Source organism: Crinia signifera, chromosome 9, assembly GCF_055691185.1.
Source record: "Crinia signifera chromosome 9, ASM5569118v1, whole genome shotgun sequence".
Lineage (NCBI taxonomy): Eukaryota > Metazoa > Chordata > Amphibia > Anura > Myobatrachidae > Crinia > Crinia signifera.
In genome coordinates this window covers 50,848,360-50,862,364 of record NC_139225.1, presented here as the reverse complement: position 1 = coordinate 50,862,364, position 14,005 = coordinate 50,848,360, and the positions used below count along the sequence as shown (strand labels likewise).

Here is a 14,005-nt window from a genome sequence, read left to right as displayed (position 1 = left end):
TAGAAGGCAATAGAAAAATAAACTAACATTTAAGATACATTTCCACATAAATATGATAAGAATTGAGCATTAAAAAAAATTCAGATATAAAGTGTGAGAGCACGCTATTGGGCAAAGGTCAGGTGACCAAACTCTTATTTCCTTAAACACGTTAATTGTAACTGGCCACATGCTGAGGAATCAGCCTATAGTGGATGTAGGGAGGGACTTCATTAGACAAAGGGGTCTAGCACGATAGTGGCGTGCGTTCAAAGCCTCTTTCAAGTAGTACACTTCCGTTTTTTTCCCCTGTTGTCGGGTTGCCTAGCAACCCAGCTTGCGTTCCAAATCTTATGTCTGTATTACACCTGGCAAAGAGACATTCTGGGTTATTGCGCTGTATGCGCATACATGTTATTAATACACAGTCAGTGTGACATGGCCCACCGCCAACTTTTCATTGATGTATCAATATAAGAAATGCCCACTAGATGGCAGAATTACATGCTGTTATGTATAAATTATCATTAAGCAATAAACTAAATATATTATGTAGATATGCAAGATATACAGGTCGAGTATCCCGTATCCGAATATCCGTTATCCGAATTATTCAGAAAACCAGACATTCCAGAAAGTGAAAAAAAAATATTTTTTTGCTAAAAACTTACTGGGGACATTTGTAACAGCATCACTGGGGACATGATATGTAACTGGCACTATATATGTGCAAGACAATGATTGCTTGGCATTCAAATTCAATATCTGAGATAGTACACACATTTTGTTTCACGTTTTGAAACCTTGTTTTTTGAACAAATAAAATATATTTGTATGTATTTTACGTGGTAATAAAATATATTTGTGTGTATATTATGTGTTTATACAGCATAAATGCAAGATACTTCAAGATACTTCAAAATACATCATTGAAATATTAAAATATTCCGAAATACGGAATAATCCGTTATCCAAAATTCTTCTGGTCTCGAGCATTTTGGATAAGGGATACTCAACCTGTATTCCCAATTAAAACCCACTTTTGAGAAGTAGATATCTTTTTATTGTAAAATATCTAAAGACAGTGAATTTGATTTCCTCTGATACACACATATTGTTGAAACCACGTGACCACGCTTCCTAAGTGAAAGTCAGCGCTTCACGGTGTCTATCTTCTGATCACAGCATTGATACATCAATGAAAAGTTGGCGGTGGGCCATGTCACACTGACTGTGTATTAATAACATGTATGTGCATACAGCGCAATAACCCGGAATGTCTCTTTGCCGGGTGTAATACAGACATAAGATTTGCAACGCAAGCTGGGTTGCTAGGCAACCCGACAACAGGGGAAAAAAACGGAAGTGTACTCCTTGAAAGAGGCTTGGAACGCACGCCACTATCGTGCTAGACCCCTTTGTCTAATGAAGTCCCTACCTACATCCACTATAGGCTGATTCCTCAGCATGTGGCCAGTTACTATGATGAACGAAACGGAAATAAGAGTTTGGTCACCTGACCATTGCCCAATAGCGTGCTCTCACACTTTATATCTGAATTTTTTTAAAGCTCAATTCCTATCATATTTATGTTAGAAATGTATCTTAAACGTTAGTTTCTTTTTATGTTGCCTTCTATTGTCCTCTATATTTTAAAATGATATGTGATCAAACCAATGAGATGTTGCTTAGCACACAGGTGCACCATGTTTGATAATTAAATACAGGTATAAATACCCCTAATGGATTAACAGCAGCATATCCTTGAAAAAGCTAACCCCTAGAGGCAGTGAAACGCATTGGTAGCTGCTACTCTCAAGGCCCCCAACTGCCATTGCTGCACTGTGCACCTTTTGGATCCAACCAGCTGTCTATCGCCTCACATTTCGGAGAACTGCCTATTGGGGAAAAATTACATCTCTTTCCACAAGTCATCGTGATTCCTAAAGCGGAGAAAGTTCCACCTACCTCACCCAACGGAGATCATAGCTTTTCATGCAATCCTCAATGGATACAAGACTCCAAGGGGACCCGCAGTGGTAAATATATCTATCTTCAATAACATCTTTTTGAATCCAGTGGAAAGCTAACCTATTCCCTTTTAAGAACTGCATCGTTCCAAATTGGGACATTATTCAGGCGGCATAAAAGGAGCGGATCCTAACCAATATTCACGAATATCCACACAGTGGCACAAAGGGCCGTACATGAGAGATTTTATTATCATTCATTATGTCTGTGTAATTTTCAATTTTTATTGTCATGTGTATGTATATTAAATATTTTTTACTGTAATTCCTCATTGGTAAGCGCTACTTTTTTCTTTTATACTGGAAGGAAGGAGAATACATCAGTGGGAGCGGCTGAAGGGGGTAAGGCGCCAAAAGGCTGATCTTCCCTGCTGATGCAGAGACGTGGTCTCTTCCTGCTCTGTGTTAGCGCCCTTTTCTCTCCAAGCTGCGGAGCTAAAGCAGGGTTTCTCAGATACAGCACAGAGGAATTCCTTCTCCTTGGACAGCGTTTTCCCCCGCTGATTGCAGAGGATCTCTGGCAGCGGTTGCAGATAGGATAAGTACACTGTTACACATTTCTGTACATTTGCCTGACATTGTACACTGTGCTTTAGTCATGACTGAAGGGTGTACTGCTGTTGCTTTAGGGGAGAGAGCGCCTGTCATGTTAGTTAACTGCAAGTTCTGTGGGGTTAAATTAACATGTGAACAGATGGACCAAGGGGATTTGTGCCCCTCATGTAAGTCTGTGCCCAGCGGTGCACAAGCCCAGAGGCCTGAGCAATCTGAGCCTGCATGGGCAGCTGCGTTGGGGAGGTCTATGGATGCCTTAGTTAAACAGTGAGAGTTTGGGAAAGTCTCCTGGCTGTCTTTCTTCCTCCCAGACTTCACTGAGCTCCATTAACCTATCTCAAGGGGACCCTACTTTGGTGCAGTTTATGCAGGATACTGCACAGGGGTACATAAACTTAATGTGTTTATGGAGCAGTTTGCTAAAAAAAAACTGATAGTGTTGCTCATAGACACCCATTATCATCTTCTCCCCTGTTGAATGTGGATTCTGATGAGAAGATGTGCCCTGGGAACAGAATGAGGAGGATGTTTCTGTGCCGGTCATTGAAGATTTAATTTGTGCTGTTAGGCAGACATTGAATCTGTCAGAAGAGGACAAATTGCCAGCACATTGTGTGTTTAAAAAAGGTTTGCAGGGAATTTGTAACCTTTCCCTCGGATGAGGGCATGGTAGCCTTGTTGGAAACGGCATGGAAGAATCCGGAAAATTGACTATGTCCAGGAAATATGCAAATTTGTATCCTATGCCGGACTGTCATGTAAAGTTATGGGAAAAAGGTTCCCTTGTTAGATGCTTCCGTGGCTAGGTTATCTAAGGCCACTGCACTTCCTGTACAGGAGGGAGCAGCTTTCAAGGGTCCGGTTGATAAAAAAGTGTCAGGATGTCTTAAGGTGATGTTTGAAGGTGTGGGTTTCACCCTTCGTCCCATAGTTGCGTCGGCTTGGGTTTCCAAGGCGATGATTAAGTGGGCTGAGTCCTTCGTAGGTCAGTTTCAGCCAGAATCTGAGGCTTTCCTTTTGGCAGAAAAGCTCAAATGTGCAGCGGAATATATTTGTGAGGCTGGGGAGGAAGGCGCCAAGATGGCGTCCAAGGTGTCTGCTACTTCTGTTTCAGCGAGACGTGCTCTTTGGCTTAAGTCTTGGTAAGTGGATAGCGAATCAAAGAAGTCGCTTGAGGCTTTGGCCTTTAAGGGTGAGCTCCTGTTTGGCTCAGAGCTTGAGGATATTATAAAGCAAGCCACAGGGGGCAAGAGTACCTTTCTCCCCACTACGTCAAAGCCTGCCAGTTCAAAATTTGGAGTTTTTAAACCATCATTTCCTTCTTCCTTTCGAGGTGGAGCTTCCAGCAGAGGACATGCAGATAGAGGAAGGTTTACAGCCAGTAAGGGGAAGGGACCCAGATCACGTTTTGGGGCCTTCTCATAGAAAACCGTGTCTAAAAGAGAGGATAAATCCTCTGCATGACGGGGTGGAGACTCCCCGTTCTGAGCTCAGAGTGGGGGGTCGCCTCCTGCAGTTTCGGGACAGGTGGAAAAGTTCCGCCATGGATCCTTGGGCCTATTCTATTGTCTCCCAGGGCTACAGGATAAATCTAAGGGATGGCCCTCCAAAGAGATTTATACCTACTCCCTTGCCGCGAGAAGCGAGGATGCACTCTGTACTGTTGGCAGCGGCAACGTCTCTCATAGACAAGGGCGTGGTGGTCCCGGTACTTCAGGTGGAGAGGAAAAGAGGGTTTTATTCGACTATTTTCCTCGTACGTAAGCCAGAGGGGTCTTTCTGACCCATTCTAAATTCAAAATCTTTAAATCTACATCTGTGGGTGGAAAATTTTTGCATGGAATGCCTTCGGTCAGTGATCTCAAGCATAGAGCCAGGGGAGTTTCTAGCGTCAGTGGACATCAAGATGCTTATCTACATGTACCTATTTGCAAGGAACATCAGTCTTTACTGTGCTTTGCAATAGGACAGTTACATCTGCAGTTCCAGGCCCTGCCGTTCGGGCTGGCCACGGCCCCGAGGGTCTTTACCAAAATAATGGCGGTAATGGCAGCAGCCCTCAGGTTGAAAGGCATTGTAATTATACCTTACCTTGGCAGAGTCAGAGGAGAAGCTCCTGGAACATCTGAAGATTGCGACTCAGTTTTTGCAAGATCAGGGTTGGGTGTTAATTCTACCCAAGTCTCATTTGATTCCAACACAGAGACTTCAGTTTCTTGGGGTGATCCTGGATACCCATCTACACAGGGTATTGCTTCTAGAATTCAAAGCAGTGGATATCCGGCAACTGGTACTACAGATCCTGCGTTGACCGAGCCCTACGGTTTGGCAGGGAGTACAGCTTCTAGGAAAGATGGTGGTGACTTTCGAGACACTACAATTTGCGAGGTTCCATTCGAGGATTTTCCAGTGGAATATTCTATCGTGCTGGTCAGGGAACCCGAAAACCATGAAACAGGAAAGGTTGTTGCTGTCTCAGGAAACAAAGGAATCTCTAGTGTGGAAGGGTTTTGAATGTAGTTGGCATAGGTATTGGTTAGTGTGTGTTGAAGGGATGTGTATTCTTAGGAAAATTTTCTTTTTTATTCTCCTTTCATAAGACATAATATATCCCCTCAAATAAGCTTTAAATGACATCCAATAATTGGGCGGGTTTGAGAGTGGAAGTCTTCCCAAGCAGAAAGAATGTATGATTTGAATGGGGCTGAATTACAGAGTTGTGATCTATAAATGGATCTTTCTTTAGAGGTGGATATTGTGCACTGAACAAGTGCGTGGTCTGAGAGAAGAATAGGTTGGATCTGGGCTTCTTTGGTTTGTGGAAAAATGGAGGAGGATACCAGAATGAAGTCTATACGTGATAGTGTTTGGAAAGACAAGTGTATTCCCTCTCAGTTGGATGCGTCGATCTCCACACATCAACCAATTTAAGGGTCTGTAACAGGAATGGGATACCTAATTTGGGGGTGGGTCTGGATTTAGAGGTTACATTCGATCTATCTAAAACAGGGTTAGAAGTTAGGTTGAAGTCTCCACACAATATAATATTGGTATCTATTCTTGGGGTGAGTAATTTAATAAGGGTTGTGAAAAACGGTTTATTGTATATATTGGGAGCATAAATTGAGCAGATTGTGTATGTTTGGTTTGCTAGGGTTGCATGGATGATCACATATCTGCCTTCCGGGTCAGTTGTCACATGTGTAACTGAAATGGGAAGGGATTTGGCACTAAGAATTACGACCCCTCTAGCTTTACTGTTATACGGGGCGGATGCTAGGACTCTCCACTTCAACATCTGTAGTTTAGTGACTTCAAGTGGGACTAAATTTGTTTCTTGTAAGCACACTATATCAAGTGACTGCTTCTGGAGATACAGCATTACCTTCGCTGGAGAATGGAATCCTCCTACATTAAAGGTGCCTATTTTCAGTTCAGTCATAGGTATCGAATGTTCTGGTGATAGTTCCTCCAGGATTCAAGCTTGATTCGGATGTTCGTCGTCTTAAGCTGGTAGTGATGACATAAAAGGGAAAAGAGGGAAAGGGAACAAATATGCACAAGACAGGGAAGACATGACAAACATATAAACATAGTGCATGAAAAACATGCCAAACATATCGTGTAAATACGGACAACCAAATTAATTATTGAAAAAAAGATAAAGGTGAAATGATCAATTAAACGGATGATCATGTTATTCTAACAAACCTTGAACATGGCAACCCATGCCTTCCTTCTTAAACTGGTAGCCTGAGCTTGTTTGAGATATAGGCTTAAGGAGTCCCATTGTGGATGGAAATATGTGGTTTAAGTAACTTGGTAGGTATGAAGTTGAAGTAAGGACTCAACTTAGAAGTAAAATGTGACATATTTGTGACATATATAGAAAAGTCATATTGTGAATCAGGCAGAAATATACGCAGGCGTGCTGGGTACATGAGGGCGAATTTGATCCCCTCTTTTACTAGCTGTGAGCATATGGGGGGAAAAGCTTTCCTTTGTTTTGAAAGCTGGACTGAGAAATCTTGGAAGATCCTTAACTTCTTCCCCTCCCATTGTAGATCCTGTTGTTTACGAGAGGCTCTCCAGATGGCCACCTTATGCAGGTAGTTCATGCACCTGAATAACACTACTCTGAGTCTGGCATCAGTGTGTTTTAGTGGAGGGCCCACCCTGTTAATATGTTCAATTACCATATCCTTGCATTCGGCAAGAATACCAAGCATTTGTGGAGGGTGGCTGAAGCAAATGTGGAAAGTGCTGGTCCTTTAAGTGACTCAGGGAGTCCAACAATTCTAATGTTATTACATCTGGACCTGTTTTCTGCGTCATCTAAATGATTCCATAATTGTAGGTTCTCTTTTTGTAGTTTAATCATATCTCTTTTCACTATGTGCATGTCGTGGCATAGTGCTCCAATCTGGTTGTCTGAGTCTGTCACCCTGTGCGTGAGGTGCTGCAGTTGCTGCGTTATTTCAGCAACTGCACTAGCCAGTAATAGGGACATTGTAGCCTTTATAGCGTTCACTATATCCCCATAAGTCGCTGGGGTGTCAGGGTCTTTGGGTACCTGAGAGTGAGTCTCTTCTTGCTGCTGTGCTGCAGGCTGTCTAGAGGCAGGAGGTGGCGGGCCTGAGGCCGGGTCCAGAACCATATTGCCTTCGGCGCGGCGTTTCTCTGGCCTCTGCTGCTGCTTCGCGGAGGTCCCCGTGGCCAGGAATTTGTCCATCCCGATGTCTGGGGTAAGGCTCAGGTGCAGGCTGCGGGTGTTTGGAGCTCGCTCTGCAGCTCTGTAGTGCATACGGGTAGACGGCGGCACGGAGCTGATCAGATCAGCATCTAGTCGCCATGAAGCAGGAGGCGGATGTCTTGTAGACCATTTTTAGGGCAAATGGTAAGGCAACAGACTTGTGTATGTACAGCACATCTTTCAAACTATACATTTTGCTACAGTCCTTTGTACGTACATTTTTTTTGTCAGATTACTGTTATTAATTATTATTATTATTATTATATGTAGAAAAAGAGTATATGCTGCGCTCTGGTTTAGCAGCTCTATATGGTTGCAATAATCTGGATATATTAAAAAGTGCGCTTGTTTAGTGTGAAGAAAAATATGTGAAGAAAAATATGTTAAAATAATATGTATAGCATGCCGTTTATTTAAAAAAAGTAAAAGTGTATCACCTTTATAATAAATGTTTACAACTCCTTTTTGGGAGTATGTAAGGTTGGTGAGATGCCTGTTGCCTGGATGTTAATGTGAGGAGGGTCCGACTGCTAGGAGCATTCAAGAGGCTGGTAGCAGGGATCCCTATCTGTCCCTATCTATTACCTTTCTTCTGCCAGCTTCTCATCGTGGCGGATTCCTCCTGCCGGAGCGTACACTTGATGCCGGAAGTTCAGGTCCGTGGCTTCCGGCTTGCTTGTTCAGCTACTCGGCGCATCTGCGGCTTGGATGTGGCTTGGGCTCTGTCAACCAACGCGTTTCAAAGCTCTAGGCTTCTTTGTCAAGGATGTGTGGGTGTTCCCAGAGTCTGTTTTTATACCAGTTTGGGAAATTTTTTTCTTCTGAAAACTTTATTTATAAAAAAGGAAGTTTATTCTTTTTTTGGCGGCATGCACATGTATCTATAGTGGGAATGTACATAAAAGGTTTGATCTTGTATAAAAAGTGCTCTATGTTTGTGATAGAAATATATGTTTTTATGTGGTTACTTTAAAAAAGCTGATCGTTCAAAATCTATGTTTTTAGTCCAGACGGTTGTAAAGTTCCTAATTCGAATATCCATTTTGATTCTCTTTTTTTAAGTTGTGTAACCAGGTCTCCACTTCTCCAGTTTTTCATGATTTTTTCGATGGCATTGATTTTCAATAAACTTGGGTCTTTGTTGTGATATTCGGAGAAATGTTGTGATAAGCTGTGCGTTTGTAGTCCCTTTTTAATATTATATATATGTTCTGCGGTACAGGTTTTGAGGCATCTTTTGGTTTTGCCTACGTATTGAAGACCGCACGGACATTCAAGCAAATAGATAACTTATTTTGTTGTACAAGAGGATGTTTTGTTTTTGTTTATATTCTTTTGAATTTTTGTTTGAATGAAATGTTGTCAAGGGTTTAGTACTCTGTGTTCGGGTGGTTTTGCAACTTATGCATGTTAGGCAGGGGAAGAATCCTGATGTTTGTTGTTTTTCCTTCTCTCCTCCTGTTTTTGGTATATAGCTGCTTGTCAGTTCCTGTTGTAGGGTTCTCGCTCGTCTGTATATAATTTTAGGTGTGGGCGGTATGATGTTCTGTAGGTCTGTATCCTGCATTAGTACGTTCCAATGTTTTTTCAAAATCTGTTCAAATTGTTTGTGATTGGAGTTGTATTGAGTGATGAATGGTACATTGTTGCTTAAATCTGTTTTCTTTTTGTCCTTGTATTGGAAAAGGTTTGTTCTTTCCAGTCCTTGCGGAGTTCATCGTCAATTTGTTGTTCAAGATATCCTTTCCTCAAGAATTTGGATTTTATTTCTAGACTTTGTTCCTTAAAGCTGTCTTCCTCTGTGTAATTTTGTTTGATTCTTCTTGCTTGGCCCCCAGGGATGTTTTTCTTCCAATTTATATGGGGATTGCTTTGATATGGAAGAAAGTTGTTTCCATCAACTTCTTTAATGTATGTTTTGGTTATCAGGGTATCATTTTTTGTGTAAATTTCTAAGTCCAGAAATATTACTTTTTGTTTATCTGTTGTAGTGACAAATTCCAAATGATGAAAGGATATCCTGAACAACAAATTGACGATGAACTCCGCACGGTACAAGGACTGAAAAGAACAAACCTTTTCCAATACAAGGACAAAAAGAAAACAGATTTAAGCAACAACGTACCATTCATCACTCAATACAACTCCAATCACAAACAATTTGAACAGATTTTGAAAAAACATTGGAACGTACTAATGCTGGATACAGACCTACAGAACATCATACCGCCGACACCTAAAATTATATACAGACGAGCGAGAACCCTACAACAGGAACATACAAGCAGCTATATACCAAAAACAGGAGGAGAGAAGGAAAAACAACAAACATCAGGATTCTTCCCCTGCCTAACATGCATAAGTTGCAAAACCACCCGAACACAGAGTACTAAACCCATGACAACATTTCATTCAAACAAAAATTCAAAAGAATATAAACAAAAACAAAACATCCTCTTGTACAACAAAAGAAGTTATCTATTTGCTTGAATGTCTGTGCGGTCTTCAATACGTTGGCCAAACCAAAAGATGCCTCAAAACCCGTACCGCAGAACATATTTATAATATTAAAAAGGGACTACAAACGCACAGCTTATCACAACATTTCTCCGAATATCACAACAAAGACCCAAGTTTATTGAAAATCAATGCCATCGAAAAAATCATGAAAAACTGGAGAGGTGGAGACCTTGTTACACAACTTAAAAAAAGAGAATCAAAATGGATATTCGAATTAAGAACTTTACAACCGTCTGGACTAAAAACATAGATTTTGAACTATCAGCTTTTTATAAATAAAGTTTTCAGAAGAAAAAAATTCCCAAACTGGTATAAAAACAGACTCTGGGAACACCCACACATCCTTGACAAAGAAGCCTAGAGCTTCAAAACGCATTGGATGACAGAGACCAAGCCGCAGACGCGCCGAGTAGCTGAACACGCTAGCCGGAAGCCACGGACCCGAACTTCCGGTATCGAGTGTACGCTCCCGCAGGAGGAACCCGCCACGCTGAGAAGCCGGCAGAAGGGAGGTAATAGATAGGGATCCCTGCTACCATCCTCTTGAACGCTCCCAGCAGTCGGACCCTCCTCACATTAACATCCAGGCAACAGGCATCTCACCAACCTTACATACTCCCAAAAAGGAGTTGTAAACATTTGTTGTAAAGGTGATACACTTTTACTTTTTTTTTTAAAACGGCATGCTATACATATTATTTTAACATATTTTTCTTCACATATTATTATTTTGTAAACGAAAATTACTTTGGAAATGATGAATATCACAATGGAATATTTCCTGCTTATTTATATATCTGTATTTCAGGAGGAGAAGGCTGTATCCTGGCTTCTGGTGGATCAGTTATTGGAGTAGGCTCTGATATTGGAGGCAGTATAAGAATGCCAGCATTTTTTAATGGAATATTTGGGCACAAACCAACTTCAGGTAAATATACTTATTCTCTGTATTAATGTATTCCAGGTGTTACTGGGGCCAATGGCAACTCACTTTGCTAAACCCTCCCCATAGCACCAAAAAAAGGGCATGACTTTGTGGGGAGGTAAAGTGGGCTCATGGCTTACCCGTGTTAATCACTCTGGGGGCATTACAAGCAACTCTGGAGATGCTGGGCTGCCCTGGAGATTCATCTGCACTGCTTACTCCTACTTTGGGACAGGAGCAGCACCCCGTTCCCTGTTATTGAGGATGAGAGAGAATTTTGGTGTCGTCTCTCAGAGGGTGACACCCATTTTACCCGAACAACCTAATGACGCTACTGTATTGCACCACTTTCTTTTGGTAATGGTGACACATTTCTATTTACACAAAGGCATGTTCACAGTTCTAATGTTATAGCTAATCGTAAATGTTGACTACTGGGTAAGTTCAACATATGAAAGGTTAACATTGTCATTAGGATTAGGGTTAACATTAAGCTGTTCAAGTTCCATAACTTAAACATAAGAGTTTTTTGTGGACGCAAACTGCATCTGTTAGCATATGATACCTCTGTTGTGGTTATGAACACCTTACTACCTTTAAGAAAGAGTGTACGACTGTATATACTATTGTATTGTGGTCTAACGCACAAAACAGGTTTAATCAGGAAAGGAAAGATATAACAGCACATATAGATAAGTAAGTACAGTAAGACTATTTACAACAAACAGATACTTACAGATGTAGCCCCGCTCATTTAGCCTACCCATGGCGGTTCTACCGCCAGCCCGCCATGGCGGCCCTCGGCACAAGGCATCGTAAAACATTTTAACAGCTTGGCGATTGCCGGATGAGTGCAACACCAGTGATCATCCACCAGGTGTCACTTTTTGAAATCTTGACTGCGCATGCGTGAAATGTGTGCATGAAGTGACAACAGTATTAAAAAGCGCTGTAGCGCAGGAACTACTTTGCTACTACTGTACTGTCCTGTAAGCTACAGTACTGTAGATAGACAGCTCTTATCAGGTGTGTAGGCTAGTGGATAAGTGTGCCGCTCTGCATGTTGTACATTAAAGTACAGTATGCCTGAGTTTGATTATTAAACGGAACTTATTTTTTTCCAACAAATTTACAGTAGGTTTGTTACTGTATATTTAGCACACAAAAACTCCTGAAAAGGAAGGGGGGGTTTATGTATCTAAGAGCGCTGTCTTTAGCTGCTGCTCTAGAGGGAATTTTGGGAACCCTCAAAAAAACCAAAGCGGACAAGAAAAAGGGTTTTAACCTTTCAGTGCGTCTGCATGGGCATGGACGCTAATGCGTCTCATTGTTTTGGTCAAAAGGCGCTAGGATGCATCTGAGTGGAAAGTCTGGCCGCTCTTGTTAAGTATTGTAAAGTAGTGGATAAGCGTGCCACTCTGCAAGTTTTGCAGTATGCCCGAGTTTGATTCATAAAGGGATCATTTTTTTTAAACACCGCTATAGTACAGTAGGTCAGTTAGAGTATACAGTAATTAATACACACACAAAAAAAACTTGCCTCCCTATAAAGATTTCCGTGCGTCTGCATAGGCAGGAACAGCTTTTATTGCATTGTACAGTAACAGTTACAGCTATAAGTGATATCTCTATAAGTATAATGGGGAGACATAAAAGCTCCTCCCTAAGTTTTTGGATGCAAAAACACTCTTTAGCCTCTCTATACAGTATTTCCCATCTGCGGTACTTAGTAGTAATGAGCTACAGTAGGTGGACAATTGGAGGGGACCCTAACTACGGATGCTTGCCGCTTCCCTTAATGATGTAATATAAACTACTCATTTATATTACATGTGTATTACATGCGTCTGTGGCCTCACAGTCCACTTGCTCTTCGGCTTTTATTCTGGTTTTTCTCACTAGATAGTTAGGATTTTATTAATTTATTAACAACAGTGTTAGTGCAGGTTTTTTTTTTACCAGTGTGTTGCTTCTATTAGAAGCAAAACACAATGAGAGTGCAGTAGATGCTGACAGAAGCGCGTCCTGTCAGCGCTCTGTGTGCAGGGGTGTCTGTCTGCACCCGCTGCACAGCGCTTAACCCCAGCATTGCTGGGGTTTGCCTGGGCCCTGGGAGCGCTCCGGATCCGGCTCCTTGCAGAAGGGGATCGTGGGGGAAGGACCTCCCACGATGGCGGCCACCATCTTGGAAGGGCTTACAGCCTGAAATCGGTCCAGGGAGATGAAGGCTGTCACAGGTGTCCGGCGGTGCCGGACGACTCCAAGTGATCCCGGCAGAGGAGAGGCATGAGAAGGTGAGGAGACTTGATTGGGGGAGCGACTAAAGGGGGTTTGGGCACCAATTCAGGCTTCCCACCTTGCTGAAGCAGGGACTTGGTCCCTTCCCACTTGTGTGCGGGCGCCATTTTCTCTCTCCGCAGAGTGAGTTGAAGTTGGCTTAACCTGTTGCTGTGCACAAGGTTGAAGTCTCCTGGAAGCGCTACCCCCGCTGATGCTGAGAAGTCGCTGATAGCACAGACAGCTAAGTACAACAGGATATACTGTTTTTGTACATTGCCTGACATTTTTCACCGTGAGTTAATCATGACTGTCACAGGGAGGGGCGCAGGACATGTCTTTTAACTGCAATTTTTACGGGGTAAAAATTTCATGTGAACAGGGGAGCCTTGCCCTGCTTGTAAGTCTGTGCCGGGCAATACACAGGCCCAGCGTGGGCTGCAGCCTTGGGGAGGTCTATGAATGCCCTGGTTGAGGCACTGAATAGACAGAGGGACGGTTTAATCAGGTCTCCTGGCCCCAGTTTTTCCTCTCAAGGGTCCATTGCTCCTGCGCAAGGGGACCCCATGTTGTTGCAGGTCATGCAGGACACTGTGCAGGGGGTGCTTAAAATGAATGCACTCATGGAAAAATTTGCTAAAGCCCCTGATGGTCCAAAATCCTCTAGACAGCCTTCAGTTACACCACCTATGTTATTGGTAGATTCAGACGATGATGGTTTGTGTGCAGACGATTTGTCTGGTGACCTTAGGGAAGAGGCTGAGGCTTCTGTCCCGGGAATTAAGGATCTTATCCTGGCAGTTAGACAGGCTTTGGATTTGTCAGAGGAAGATAAAATTCAGGCTCAGTGCATTTTTAAAAGTATGGGCAGAGAAGCCGTTACTTTACCTTCGGACCCTGGTATGGTCTCATTGTTAGGGGAGGCTTAGACACCTTCTTGTCAGGAACTTTCCATGTCCAAGAGGT

At 42.5% G+C, this 14,005-nt stretch overlaps 1 protein-coding gene across 1 annotated transcript in view; it reads left to right on the top strand.

Moving 5' to 3' along the window:
- Nucleotides 1-14,005, top strand: part of FAAH2 (fatty acid amide hydrolase 2) — a 137,366-nt gene that overhangs the window by 58,420 nt on the left and 64,941 nt on the right. Inside the window, exon 4 of the mRNA XM_083159065.1 lies at nt 10,646-10,765. Coding sequence (XP_083015191.1) covers nt 10,646-10,765 — 120 coding nt within the window. The remainder of the gene's footprint in view (nt 1-10,645; nt 10,766-14,005) is intronic.